Source organism: Bufo bufo, chromosome 1, assembly GCF_905171765.1.
Source record: "Bufo bufo chromosome 1, aBufBuf1.1, whole genome shotgun sequence".
In the NCBI taxonomy this organism is placed as follows: Eukaryota; Metazoa; Chordata; class Amphibia; order Anura; family Bufonidae; genus Bufo; species Bufo bufo.
Window position 1 is genome coordinate 644,323,258 of NC_053389.1, and position 15,561 is coordinate 644,338,818.

The 15,561-nt window shown below is 44.1% G+C and overlaps 1 protein-coding gene across 5 annotated transcripts in view; it reads right to left on the reverse strand.

Annotated features, from left to right (window-relative positions):
• CGNL1 (cingulin like 1) overlaps nucleotides 1-15,561 on the reverse strand; it is a 175,479-nt gene that overhangs the window by 63,776 nt on the left and 96,142 nt on the right. For all 5 annotated transcript variants that reach the window (XM_040413897.1, XM_040413895.1, XM_040413896.1 and 2 more), the window contains exon 8: nucleotides 14,492-14,704. In XM_040413897.1, the coding sequence (XP_040269831.1) occupies nucleotides 14,492-14,704 (213 nt within the window). The remainder of the gene's footprint in view (nucleotides 1-14,491; nucleotides 14,705-15,561) is intronic.

Here is a 15,561-nt window from a genome sequence, read left to right on the forward strand (position 1 = left end):
GCCGTGCAGGGATCCAGAGCAATGCGGGTGCCGAGGAGCAGGTAACTATAATGTATATGAGGGGCCTGGCAATTGGGGGGGGGGGGGGGGGGAAGATAACTGCTTTAATAGTGAAGAAATTAAAGCCCTACAAATCAATATTAGTGAAGCTAGGTGATTGATATCTTCGTTATTACAATAAATTTTCACTTGCTTTAGCCAATTCATACATAAACATCACTCAGACTACAATGTCTGCATCCAATGTAAATGTTACTGCAAAACCTGCTTTAGGATACAGATGGGAACTTGGCTATCATTGTCAACTTAGAAAAGATGCTAAGTCTCAGTCATTCAACATAAACCGGATTTCCAGCACTAACTAAATTGCTGTTAAAACAAGTGATATATTGTTTAGACTAAGAAAACAGGAAAACCTCTGAACACATGTTGGAAGGAGACAGTGTAAACAAATTTATCTTCCTGTAAGTGAAAAGTAGTCAAAGGGGAGCGTGTCTGATGGCAATCCAGTATCTGACCTTAGTTCTTCTGGTAGAAGTGTTACTTTCTCCTTCAAGAGGATTTCTACTTACTATTTAGTGTTGTTAAATATGGCTGGTTGCAGAAGAGAGAACATTAAACGCATTTTAGTGTACGAAATTTACAATAAACATAGCCAAAAATAAAATGAATAATTGCACACAAAAATCTTCCAAATTAAGACAAACCAAACGTTGTCCACAGCTCATCTACTGAGTCTCATCTATGGGAGAGGAGTATATCGGAAGCCATTCATTCGTATGTAGAGTCAGTAAGATGATTGTTCATCTCCACTAAGCAGAAACATAAAATGACTTGTGTTATGTGCTGACTAATGATTAAGACAAAAGCAATTATTAAGCAATTAAGGCCTCATTCTACAATAAATGCAGCCCTATTCTCAGGCCCACAAAAATACACGGTGGAAGCAGGATGCAGAATAGTGCAGAGCCCTCCCTGCCTAGTCGTCTGCACAATGACTGGCTCATTTGTGTTGAAGTAAGACAATGTAAATTACATGACATATATGTCATCAGCCGATTTAGCTTTTCTTTTGACATTACAATCAAATTTCACTCATTAGGAGGCCCGCCTCTGGTGACTGCTCTTTGTTTGCTCGGGACAAGCGTCTGTAGGACAAAACAGGTCAGGAAGGACTGCTTCTCAGTTAAGCAACTTTCACATAAAACTAGGTGACTGCAGTATTAGAGCAATTACTTTTTGCCAGTATAAACGATTACTCGATTGAATCGAGTAAATTGACACAAATGTTTGTGTCATGTGACTACGGAGCAGGAGTGAAGCACTTGATACTACTCACTGCTCCGTGGTCACCTGCCGACCCGAGCGCTGCATTGTCCCTCTGACACATCGTCAGGACATGGTACACGTATGCGTTCACTATGACCTGACGCTGCATGATGTGAGGAAGACGCGCAGGGAAGAAGACAGAGGTGTTGTGGAGCGGCACCCCTACAGGAGAGGGAAGTATTAAAGGGCTGCTGGAGACTAGAAGCGGAGATGGTGGCACTGGGGGAGCTGAGGGCATGCTGGCATCGGAGGAGATGATGGCACAGAGGACTCATGGCATTGGGACAGATGGCACTGGGGTACTGATGGCACAGAGGACTGATGGCATGGGGGGGAGCTGATGGCACAGAGGATTGATGGCACAGAGTACTGATGGCATGGGGGAGCTGATGGCACATAGAGCTGATGGCACTGGGGGAGCTGATGGCATATAGAGCTGATGGCACATAGGACTGATGGCCCTGAGGGGAGGACTGATGGCATGGGGGGAGCCGATTGCACAAAGGACTGATGGCAATGGGGGGAGCTGATGGCACAGAGGACTGATGGCATGGGGGAGCTGATGGCACAGAGGATTGATGGCACTGGGGGGGTAATGGCACTGGGAGGGGGACTGATGGCATGGGGGGAGATGATTGCACGAAGGACTGATGGCAATGGTGGGAGCTGATTGCACATAGGACTGATGGCAATGGGGGGAGCTGATGGCATTTTATGAAGGAAAACATTATTTTTTATTAGTTTTTTTCTTATTAGAGTACTCGATTAATCGTTGGATTAAAATCGATAGATTACTTGATTACTAAAATAATCAATAGCTGCAGCCCTAATTGTGTGTGTGTGTATATATATATATATATATATATATATATATATATATACACATATACACACACACACACACACACACATATACACACACTAGTAATTAAAGATTGGCATAATAAAGAACCACACTACACTATGAGAATATACTTATAGCGAAAGTAATATCCACTCTTGAAGAATAACATCTGGATTTGTTAACCCCTTCATTTTCTACCACTACATCTTTTGACAATTAGGCCTCATTCACACGACTGTGTGCCGGCATTGCCCGCAAATTGCGGTCCACAATGCATGGGTACCGACCATGTGGCCGCCATCTTGAATGGGATTGACTTGAATGAGGTCCACGATCCGCGTCCGACAGTCCACATGCGCTACTTTTTTGTGGTGCGGAGGCAAGGACAGAAAACCCACGGAAGCACTACGGAGTGCTTCCGTGGGGTTCCATGCCCCCATTCCGCACCACACCTTCCGCATTGCAGACCCGTTCAAGTGAACAGGTCCGCATCTATGATGTGGTGCACAAATGGCCAGTGCCCATATATTGTAGACCCGCTGTCTGTGGGACGCAATACAGCCACCGGCAGACAACGAACGTGTGCATGAGCCCTTAAAAGGATAAATTCTAGAGTGGTGTGTTTTGTGCAGGGCCCTAGACAACAGTACAGCCAGAGGTCAGAGACAGCCCAATATCTACAAGAGAAGTCAGTAGAGCACAGTTTCTGGTTTCTTTACATGATCACACAAACTTGAAAAACTGTATTATGTACATATACTAAAAGCTCCATATTATACAGCAATATTTGTCATAAAAAAGACACTACTAGAGTGAAGGTTACTGCTTACTTCATATGCTTTGTATGCTGAACTGAATAAGACGGTACGCCATGGTTGCTGCAGGCACCCGAGTTGTATCATTTATCTCCACGTCTATCCATTATTTCTTTCTCAAAAAACAGAGCTCGTACTGCTATTACTATACTTCCAGAAGTTAATCAGTATGCAGCATACTACCTAAACATCATGGAACTGTCTTAAAGACAAACTGTCATTGTTATGGATAGCAACCAATCAGCACAGCTTTTATGTCATATTCTGCTCTTGAAAAATGAAAGCTGCGTGGTGGTGGGTTGCTATGAGCAACAAAGAGTTTTTCTATTTTTCATAAATCTGCCCCATGGTGTTAAAAGTATTTAACTAAATGGCATTGCTAGCCTTTTTATTGCCCAAGTACAGTGATTTCATGGAAATGTTCTTTAAGTCTGAATTAATTTATTGAATTTGCATCCCTGAATTTTTGACCGCTCTAGTTTACTTTGGCTCAGCAAAAAATGTGAGAATTATCTTATAGAAGCTTCCCCTCTCTACATGCTGACCGACAACTAGTCTAAAGGCCCTCATACAGATTAGGCCGCTTTCACACGATCAGTGTTTGGTCAGTGTTAGATCAGTGTTTGTGAGCCAAAAGCAAAAGTACAAATCTTTCCATAACATCTGTTTTCTGGCGGAACAGCTTCCCGCAATTTACACCGGAGGTGTTAAATTAGCCTTAGGCCTCCTGCACACGACCGTTGTGTGCACCTGTGGCCGTTGTGCCGTTTTCCGTTTTTTTTTTCGCGGACCCATTGACTTTCAATGGGTCCGTGGAAAAATCGGAAAATGCACCGTTTTGCAGCCGCATCCGTGATCCGTTTTTCCTGGCCGTGAAAAAAATATGACCTGTCCTATTTTTTTCACGGCCAACGGTTCACGGACCCATTCAAGTCAATGGGTCCGTGAAAAATCACGGATGCACACAAGATTTTCATCCGCGTCCGTGATCTGTGATCCGTGTCCGTTTTTTCCTATCATTTCAATGGCAAACTTGACTTAGATTTTTTTTTTCATTTTTCATGTCCGTGGATCTTCCAAAAATCACGGAAGACCCACGGAAGAAAAAACGGGCACGGATCACGGTACAACGGAACCACGTTTTGCGGGACGTTAAAAAATACTGTCGTGTGCAGGAGGCCTTACACTCATTCAACCAACAGCTATCTCTCCCTTCTCCCCCATACACAAACATGCTTGGCCCAAACACGCTCTTCAGATGATAGAGTACTGGGGAAAGCCACTACCAGAGGTTCCAGGAAAACTTAAAAATCGGGCTTTGAAATTCATAATGTGTGACCCTTATCTGCCATGACATCATTTACCAAGGAGAGTCAATGCTCCTCCATACACTGCTTGTCAGCCAGTTCAGGCAATCCATCATTATATATATATAAAAATGAGTTTCTGTCTGTCTGTTCTTTATGCGCAACCAAACAACTGGACCGATCTTCACCAAATTTGGCACACAGGTACATCAGGTGTCCGGAAAGGTTTTAGACTGGGTCTCAGCTCTCTAGGACAAACCGTTTCTGAGATATTCCCAAAAAATGACCTGCATTAGCCAATACAAGCCTGCAAGTCTTTCTCTTCATATCCCAACTGCCATACAGACGGTCACATATCCCTTATCAGCCAATAGAAGCTTGCAGGCCCTTAGACTCCACATACCAACAGTTTAACTCTAGCCATTTTTCTTCACTGCTGTAGGTCAGCTTTAGGCTAGGGCTACATAACGACAATAAATCGCACGACACATAGGGCACAACTACACTGCTACATGTGTCGTGCGACAATTTTTATAATGATAGTCTATGGTGTTGCACTGCATAACGTGACATGCTGCGACACGACAGTCGCAGAAAAATCCATCTTGGCTGGATTTTTTACGACTGTCGTGTCGCAGTCGCAGCATGTCACATGTCGCAGTGCGACACCATAGCCTATCATTATAAAAATTGTTGAGACAAAATATCGCGCGACACGTCATCATGTAGCCCTAGCATTAAAGGTGCAGGGCGCTGTGGAGGTCACTGTTAAAGGGGTGGGCATGGTGGAGGTCACTGCTAAAGAGGCGTTCACTGTGGATGTTATGGTTAAGGGGGCGGGCCCCTGAGAAGGTCACTGTCAAGGGGATGGGCTGCTGTGGAGTCCACTGTTAAAGGGGCAGGGTGCTGTAGAGCTCACTGTTATGGGGGATACTGTCGATATCTTTTACCGACACACACAAACATTAAATTAAATTGATGAAATATGCCCGTGCGAAGTCGGGTCCTTCTGATAGTAGTGGACTAAAGCAGGGATGTCACTCTCGTGGGCCCCCAGCTGTTTCAAAACTACAACTTCCAGCATGCCCTAATAGCTGTAGGATGTCTGTACATGATGGAAGTTGGAGTTTTTCAACAGCTGGAGGGCCATGGGTTTGACATCCCTAGTCTAAAGTATATGGGGACCTTTGGTCATGCACTCTAAGTGGGCTGCAGAATATCTAAGGAATATTCATGAGCAGTCATTTTAATCAAGAAAAATAAGAATTTTTTGAGATTTGTACTATAAAAAGAAATAATTATCTTGTAGCGCAAAATTACATTACCCGTAAAACCTACCACAACGATGGTAACTGCTGTATACTTCAAGGCTTTCATTTTCTGTCTAAACAATAAATTAGCCATTCCTGACTGCTTACATCACTCTTCCATGGTGTAACTATGTTTCTCTATTGCGGACACAGGCAAAATAAAATAATTATATTTAATTAGCATCCATCAGAGGCACCACTAATCCTTTACCAGATACAACAAGCAATAGCGAAGAATGAAATGCAAAGCAAAGCCCCTTTCTTCAGCAGATAATCAGCACTGGACGGCTGACATGGTTCCATTTCTTAGAAAGTTTAGAATGTGGTCTCATTCCTGGGAATTATCAGGTCAAGACCAGAAAGCTTTGAACAGAGGGCTGAACAGATTAGTTCATTAGACTTCAGAGTTACACAATGTTCTTTTTACAAATTCTAACGCGACGTTTAGATTAAAATCACTACAGTCTAAAGAGACTAACTGGGATAAGTGGAGAATTGTAAAGTCAACATCAACAGCATTACACTTATTTAACAAATGTAAAAATAATGAAGCACATGAATGAGGTTACATGAGAAATCGGGACGTGCTTCTAGAGCGGGGACCACACATCTGCAGTAGTGGAATGGTAGATTTGTTAGCAGTGAAGTCTCCAGTGGGATAACAATAAGTGATTTCTAACCAGCAGAAAGGATCAGTTATGTGTAAGGGTCTATTCTTGTAGAGAACCGACTTTTTACAAAGTGAAAAAGCCAAGATAAGCAATCTATTTACACACTTCCATATAGTGGCTAAAATGAAGACTAACTCAACTTAAATTAATATTTCTGCCCTACAAGCCCCAGCCCAGAAGCATTGTGCAGTGATTGTGCACTGCTTCCATGCACGATAAAGTACTGGTTTCGGCAGGCCTCTATTTGATACTGGTATGTTGTCCTGCAATCCATCATATGGCAACACGTGCCATTTAGACTAAGCCTACACAAAAACTGTCATTTTTTATTTAAACCTCTCTATGAGGGCCATCTTCAGTTTGAAAGCAACATATACCAAGGTGACAACCTATATGAACATACTCCATCTAAATCCATAATTCAGTCTTAAAGGGAACCTGTCACCTGGATTTTGTGTATAGAGCTGAGGACATGGGTTGCTAGATGGCCGCGAGCACATCCGTAATACCCAGTCCCCATAGCTCTGTGTGCTTTTATGGTGTAAAAAAAAAGATTTTATACATATGCAAATTAACCTGAGATGAGTCCTGTACGCGAGATGAGTCAGGGACAGGACTCCTCTCAGGTTAATTTGCATATGTATGAAATCATTTTTTTTACACCATAAAAGCACACAGAGCTATGGGGACTGGGTATTGCGGATGTGCTAGTGGACATCTAGCAGCCCATGTCCTCGGCTCTATACACAAAATCCCGGTGACAGGTTCCCTTTAAAGGGGTTGGCAAACACCCCCTTCCCTATTGAGCAGACATGCAAAGGGAAGTATACTTACCTGCTTACCACTACTGGGTCCCAGATCCTTCTCTCCTTGGCTGCCTCGCTTGGGTCCACAATTGTCAACATCCGCTGTCAAGGGTCAAACAATTGGATTTCAACATGCCCGATCCTTTGCTCTCAGTGAAGATAATCCACTGCCACAGGTGTCTGGCAGCAACTTAAGGTGGATTTACATTGCCCGATAATCGAGCAGATTATCGGGAACAAACATTCCTGCAAACACTTGTTCAGAACAATTTGCCTGTCTAAATGTGCCACCAATCACCCGACAAACGAGCAAAATGCTCGTTCATGGGGTGTTCCTGTCATTCATGCAGGCACACCAATTATCGTTTCTAGGCAGCAGATCGTGCTGTCTAAACAGCGATCTTCTGCCCAGAAACAATGATTCTGTATGGGGATGAGCGATCGCAATAGCTTTAATGTAGTAAAAGACAAGGGCGGCTGGCAGGGCAGGAATTTGTGGGTCTGTTCTGGCTGTTACAAGCCAGCATGTTGGCGAGAAAGTGGTGACACAAACTCGGCACCAGCAGGAGAAGTGTCTGGAGGAAGTGATGTGAGCCGGATGGAGGCAGCACCGCGGTGACCGAGGGTGTGCAGGAGGAGGTACGGGCACCATCACTGTGTATAGAGCAGCAGGGACACAAGGACAGACTCCATACATATAGCACATTATACACACACACACACACACACACACACACACACACATCAGCCTGTATGTGAAGACTGACCCACACCTAAAGCGGCTTATAATTTCTGCTCTGCTTACTCTCAATTATAAGGGATAGGCAGAACATATGGGCACTAGATTATCTTAAGTATGAGTGAAAATTAGCAACCAAAAATGGCTCTGTGGCACTGTTCTGGAAGCACCGTTTAGCTCTGTTATGGCGGCACTGTTATGGAAGCACCGTTTAGCTCTGTTATGGCGGCACTGTTGTGGAAGCAGCGTTTAGCTCTGTTATGGCGGCACTGTTGTGGAAGCACCGTTTAGCTCTGTTATGGCGGCACTGTTCGGGAAGCAGCGTTTAGCTCTGTTATGGCGGCACTGTTATGGAAGCACCGTTTAGCTCTGTTATGGCGGCACTGTTGTGGAAGCAGCGTTTAGCTCTGTTATGGCGGCACTGTTGTGGAAGCACCGTTTAGCTCGGTTATGGCGGCACTGTTCGGGAAGCAGCGTTTAGCTCTGTTATGGCGGCACTGTTATGGAAGCTCTGTTTAGCTCTGTTATGGCGGCACTGTTGTGGAAGCAGCGTTTAGCTCTGTTATGGCGGCACTGTTGTGGAAGCACCGTTTAGCTCGGTTATGGCGGCACTGTTCTGGAAGCACCGTTTAGCTTGGTTATGGCGGCACTGTTCTGGAAGCACCGTTTAGCTTGGTTATGGCGGCACTGTTCTGGAAGCACCGTTTAGCTCTGTTATGGCGGCACTGTTATGGAAGCTCTGTTTAGCTCTGTTATGGCGGCACTGTTATGGAAGCACCGTTTAGCTCTGTTATGGCGGCACTGTTATGGAAGCACCGTTTAGCTCTGTTATGGCGGCACTGTTATGGAAGCACTATTTAGCTCTGTTATGGCGGCACTGTTATGGAAGCACCGTTTAGCTCTGTTATGGCGGCACTGTTGTGGAAGCAGCGTTTAGCTCTGTTATGGCGGCACTGTTGTGGAAGCACCGTTTAGCTCTGTTATGGCGGCACTGTTCGGGAAGCAGCGTTTAGCTCTGTTATGGCGGCACTGTTATGGAAGCACCGTTTAGCTCTGTTATGGCGGCACTGTTGTGGAAGCAGCGTTTAGCTCTGTTATGGCGGCACTGTTGTGGAAGCACCGTTTAGCTCGGTTATGGCGGCACTGTTCGGGAAGCAGCGTTTAGCTCTGTTATGGCGGCACTGTTATGGAAGCTCTGTTTAGCTCTGTTATGGCGGCACTGTTGTGGAAGCAGCGTTTAGCTCTGTTATGGCGGCACTGTTGTGGAAGCACCGTTTAGCTCGGTTATGGCGGCACTGTTCTGGAAGCACCGTTTAGCTTGGTTATGGCGGCACTGTTCTGGAAGCACCGTTTAGCTTGGTTATTGCGGCACTGTTCTGGAAGCACCGTTTAGCTCTGTTATGGCGGCACTGTTATGGAAGCTCTGTTTAGCTCTGTTATGGCGGCACTGTTATGGAAGCACCGTTTAGCTCTGTTATGGCGGCACTGTTATGGAAGCACCGTTTAGCTCTGTTATGGCGGCACTGTTATGGAAGCACTATTTAGCTCTGTTATGGCGGCACTGTATACAGCTGTGTTGTGGCAGCAATGATCTTATGTTTAGTATAGGATGTCAGATAAATGTAAAATTGTCTACTTTTGCTATTTATGCATGAAATACAGTTATAGAGTAGACTAGCAATAGTTTCCCTGCATGAATCGCAACCTCTTAACATTATGTAGGGCCTATGTATTCTATATGTGAATTGCTGCAACTTTCATACTCCTCCTTGGTTAAAAATACTCCACAAAAACGCTTACTGTTCCTGAAAAAATGTAGTGCGACCTCTGCCCTCAAAGCACCACTTCACCTCCATCTCTCCTCATTGCTTCACCTCCTCCCAGTGAGGCTCACAGAGCCAAGCATCCTCACTGCTCCAGTGCCTGGCCCTGAAATTTTGCACATGCCCTGGCAGCAGCGGAGACAACTACTCTGAGACCTTTACTGCATGAGCACATTCGCAAAATTTCAGGACCAGGCATGTCATCCTGTCCATCTCAGGAGGAGGGGGAGTGAGAACAGGAAGAGGAGGGGGTGAGGCAGTACTCAGAGGGGCTAGGCCAGTGATGGCGAACCTATGGCACGGGTGCCAGAGGCGGCACTCAGAGCCCTCTATGTGGGCACCCGCACCCAGGAAAAACTCTATGGCATACCAATATGCTTTAGACTTTTCCTGCCATTCATCAGCACAGGACGCACTATGAACAGCACAGGCAGCACACTGAATGTAGGCTATTAAGCTATATGATAAAGTACATGAAAGATATACTATATTGGTATTCAGGTTAAATTGCCGTGTTGGCACTTTGCGATAAATAAGTGGGTATTTGGTTGCAGTTTGGGCACTTGGTCTCTAAAAGGTTCACCATCACTGGGCTAGGCTATCCCTCGTTGATCAGAGCACCTCATTTGCATATAGCTGAAAATAAAAATTTCTCAGCATCAGCAGATACTGATTGCTGAGAAAAAGGCTCATTTTACTCACCATGATCAACCCTACCAGGCAGTATGGCAGTTGTGACGGAAGCTCTTGAACTGGATTCATAAAAAGTATGTTTTTTTGTTTTTTTTTCCCCATGCTTAGGAACCACAAGAGAAGCGCACTGCAAAAACTCATGACTTTGCATTCTAAATGTCAAAACATGCTGAGACCATCTTTTACTGTCCAGCTGATTTAATAATATGCACCCTCATGGAAACTGCATAGCTTTTTCTTTACAAATCACATCATTATCATCAATTCAGTCAAAACTCCAATCCATTTAACAGATATAATTTCAGCCTAAAGCAAGAAAGTACCGTAGCCAAAATAAGAGACATATTTATAAGTAACATACATTTTACAAAAAGACATCCTGGACACTCCTTAAATGAAAACTGTAATCTTAAATGCATATTTGAAACACACATAAAATGACTGATCTCGCTCAGTCTCTTACCACCATGCCCAACCTCCACTCTAGATCATGAGCTACAGGTTGGGGAATCCTGCCCTATATCAGTTACGTCTTTTGAATAAGTCTGCCGAACATCCCTGCATTTTCTGAGCCTCATCACTCCTGTCTACTCCTTACTGAACACAGAAGGCCATCATTCTATCCATAAAAGGGGTTGTCTCATCATAGACAATAGGGGCATATAGCTAGGATATGCCCCCATTGTTTTATAGGTGCGGGTCTCACCGCTGGGACCCACACCTATATCGAGAACGGAGCCCCGCAAGGTGGTGGCTGGAGGACTCCAGTCCGGCCGACCACCAAGCCGGCTCACCATAGAAGTAAATGGAAACGTACCGCGCATGCGTGGCCCCTGCTCCCATTCCTTTCTATGGGGCCGACGGAAATAGCTCGGCTATTTTCGCCGGTCCCATAGAAAATGAATGGAGGGCGGCTGCGCTTGCGGGGCTCCATTCTCGATATAGGTGGAACCCACACCTATAAGACAATGGGGGCATGTCCTAGTGATATGCCCCGATTGTCCATGATGAGAGAACCCCTTTAACAAATGAAAAATGGACCTGGTCGGTACGCGGGACAGAACATCCTGGAATCTGCTTATAAGGTTCTCATGCTGGTACCTACATGAATAACTCATTGTATTCCTAGCTATCCAGCCAACTGCTTTATGGGGCATGCATCTAATGGTGAGGTGTTCCACGTATGGTGGACTTTTCTTCTGGTCCCATACATATAGCCTAGCCCCTAATATTTTCCATACCTCTCGTAATAGAGACCAGTGGGAAGCCCTGTTAGACCACAAATCCTCTCACCGTCCTCTAGCTCAACACAAGCTGCTTACTTTTATCCCTTTAGAGGCTAAGCAAACAATTGAAGAAACCATTTATTCAATGTTTGAAAAATCTGACACAATTAGATATCCTTACCGATACTCAAAGTTCTTCAAGACCTGGGGCCTGTGGATTACTGATGTACAGGTCACAATTAGAAAATGGCACTAAATGCAGTTCACAGTATAGTCCAGCATGTACAGTAAGTTCCAATGATCCTTACACATTAACAGGGACATTTTCAATACAAGCTGGATTTGAGGCTCTCATAACATTCTGCATGAGATTCAGTATCAGCAGAAAGGCAGAATATTTTAAAACTCACCCATTTATTGCACAATCAATGCTCTTGAAGAACTTCAAAATACTATACATACCTAGCATTTTAGGTACACAAGATAAGACTAAATAATAAAGTGTGTTTAACGTCTGAGAAAGCACACCCTTTTAAATTATGGCAAGGAGCTGCAGATGTGGTATGCAAGAAAAAAAAAAATCCTTTTAGGAAAATTGATATTATAGCTAGATGCAGAAAGTATTGCCATGAAAAGAAGTTATCCTGGATGAATCTGTAAAGCATTTTATATCACTAAGCAAATTAGAAAAATAAACACAATGGGGGAGATAGGGTTGTCACGATACCAAAATGTTGATTCCATTTCGATACTTTTAAAAAGTATTGCGATACTCCATACCATTCGAAACCACGCAAAAAAAATAAAGACACAATAAAAGCCTCGTGCATTACATATTTTATGGAACGTCCGAATGATAATAGAACAGTCCTACCCTATTTTTTGGGGGGGTCAAAGTGATCAAAAAATTGTAAATTGCGTTTTTTTATTTTTTTCTCTGTTATGGCGTTCACTGCATAAGAGATTTTTTTAATATTTTAATAATTCAGACTTTTTTGGACGTGGCAATAGGTCATATATATAAAAAAAATGTATTTTTATTTTGTTTATATTTGATATGTAAAATTAAGAAAGGGGGCGATTTAAAATTTTAATATTTTGGGGCGGAGTTAAACTTTTTTTTTACTTTTTATTTACTATTAGCCCTAATAGAGCTCTATTCACACGACCGTTTTTTTTTTTTCCGTTCCGTATACAGAACCATTTATTTCAATGGTTCCGCCAAAAAAATGGAATGTACTCCGTATGCATTGCATTTCCCCGTTCCGTTGAAAGATAGAACATGTCCTATTATTGCCTGCAAATCAAGTTCCGTGGCTCCATTCAAGTCAATGGGTCCGCAAAAAAAACGGAACACATACGGAAATGCATCCGTATGTCTTCCGTATCCGTTCCATTTTTGCGGAACCATCTATTGTAAATGTTATGCCCAGCCCAATTTTTTCTATGTAATTACTGTATACTGTTTATGCCATACGGAAAAAACGGAATGGAAAAACAGAACAGAAACGGAAACACAACGGAAACAAAAAACGGAACAATGGATCCGTCAAAAACATACCGCAAAACACTGAAAAAGCCATACGGTCGTGTGAAAGAGGCCTGAATAGGACTTTACACTGTCCCTGCGTCCCTGTGCTTTGTGCACACAGCAGCAGGGAGCATACCAATGCAGCCAGGGCTTCAGCAGCGTCCTGGCTGCCATGGTAAACGATCGGAGCCCCAGCTGGGGCTCCGATCAGAAGCTGCCACTGCACCACCAATGGATGAGGAGGGGGGACCCTGGGGCCACTGCCACCAATGACTATAATACTGTGGGGGAAGAGGGGCGCACTGCGCCAACAATGACTATAATACTGTGGATGGGGGGGGGGACCGCAATTAATAAAATACTGAGAAGATGGGGAGTAGAAGGGGAGGGACTGTGGCCACTGCGCTACCAATGAATATAATTTATGCCCGAAAACAAACGTAGGCTGCGGGTGCCGGCCATATCACATACCCGGCACCCGACCTCTATGACTGCGCTATGCAATCTGCCGAACCATGGCAATTAACCCCTCAGTTACCGCACCTGAGGGGTTAATTGCGGCGGTTCGGCGGATAGCAGCGCGCAGTCATAGAGGTCGGGCGCCGGGTATGTGATATGGCTGGCACCCACAGCCTACGTTTGTATTCAGGCACAAATTATATTCATTGGTGGTGCAGTGGCCACAGTCACTCCGCTCCTACTCCTCTCTGTTCTCATTGGTGGCCAGCGGCAGCTGCACACAGTGGGGAGGGACTGCCTCCTTCTCCACTGTGCCGGCTCAGGATAACATGGTGTGTGCTGAGAGCTGCACGCGCCATGTTCTCTTAGTGATATTAGGCTGCGCTTATCGGCAAATAGCAAATCCCGGTATCGAATCGATCCGGGTACAAAAGTATTAATTGGGTATAGATAATTCGATACCTGGTGTGACCCTAGGGGGAGATTTATTAATCTAATCAAAGTGGTACATATTTTTCATACATTTACTAAGTGTTTTAGACATATTATTTGACTCCTCCAACAAGGGGGAGTGACGCAAGAAATGGGCATGATCTACTGGAAAGGGTCTGACTTAAGATGCGTCAATGTGTGCCAAAAATGTGCTAAAGTTTTGTTGCAAAATTCTGGCATAAGGTAAGCCAACAAAAAGGGGTGGGTAAGGTTAGACTAGACAGTGTAGAGGTGCACCAGGATTTATCACCCAGCATCAGCAACTAAGATAACTCTGTTGCATTTTAGAATGTCTAGTCCAAGTTTACACGGTCTAAAAATTAGACAGGATTAATAAAACTGCCAGAAGCATATGAAGGTACAGCTAAAGGTGTAGTTGATTGATCTATATAGCTTGGAGGTGACATGGCTTCAAAGTGAATATCTAAACTAATATTGTAACTTACCTTTACTGCCTCTTCCAGACTCTCTCGCATCTTCTTTAGCTCTTTCTCATACTGCTCTTTGAGTTTATCAATCTCCTGATCATGGCTGGATACCTCTTCTTTCAGGGCTCCCTTTAGCGCTGTAAGTTCACGCTCTCTCTTTTTTAACAAGTCTTCTTGTTCTTCCCTGGCCATCAGCAATTCTTGAACTCCTTGTTTCATGTGCATAAGATCCTAAGAAAAGTCAGAATAAACAAGTTTACTAAAAATAAAATTGTCTGAACCACAATCATGTAAAACTTATCTGGTAAATAATTCATAGTATATAGTGTGGTGTATGCAAAAGTGAGTTGAACTAGCAAAGCAGGTCTTATGCTGATCATACACATCAGACTTATTTAGCTCAATGTGCATGTAAAGAGGTATCCCCCAGAAAAAGAGAATCATGTCATTATTGCCACCTGTTGTAAGGTGCTTCCTATGACCCCGAAATGAATGGAGCAGCCAGAAGAGTATGTCCGCACCCACTCCAATCATTTTAACGGGAATTCCAGAGATAGCCAAGTACAGCAGGAGAACTTTGCATAACCGGAATAACCTGTCAGCAAAATGCCCTCTAAACCACCAGCAGTACCTCACATCTGGTTTCTAATGATGTCTTATTTTTGGCGCCTGTGCAGTGAGCCCCACTGAAGATAAGTACACTAGAATGGGGCTCAATACACAGGCGCTGAAAACAAGATCGCATGGCACAGGCATGAGGTCTCCAGGGGAATTGCGCATAAAGAAAAAAAAATAAAATGGCCATCAAACATGAGCGGGCAGGAAGGGGGGGCGTGGCAAGCTCGACTTCAATTGTCAAGGATGCTGCCCTTTTGACTTTACTCTCCCCCATTTTATACAGCCAGTGGTGGGCAAGATCGCAGGAAAGCAACTTTTATTCCAGCAGAAATTAGCCAAAGACATAAACAGAAACCAGTTGATTCAGAGGTTAGGTACTGCAGGCGCTTTAGGGGGCATTTTGGTGGTGGTAGGTTCACTTTAAGGAGACCCGTTGTGTGTGAAAACAAAATATACACTTTATTTTTCAG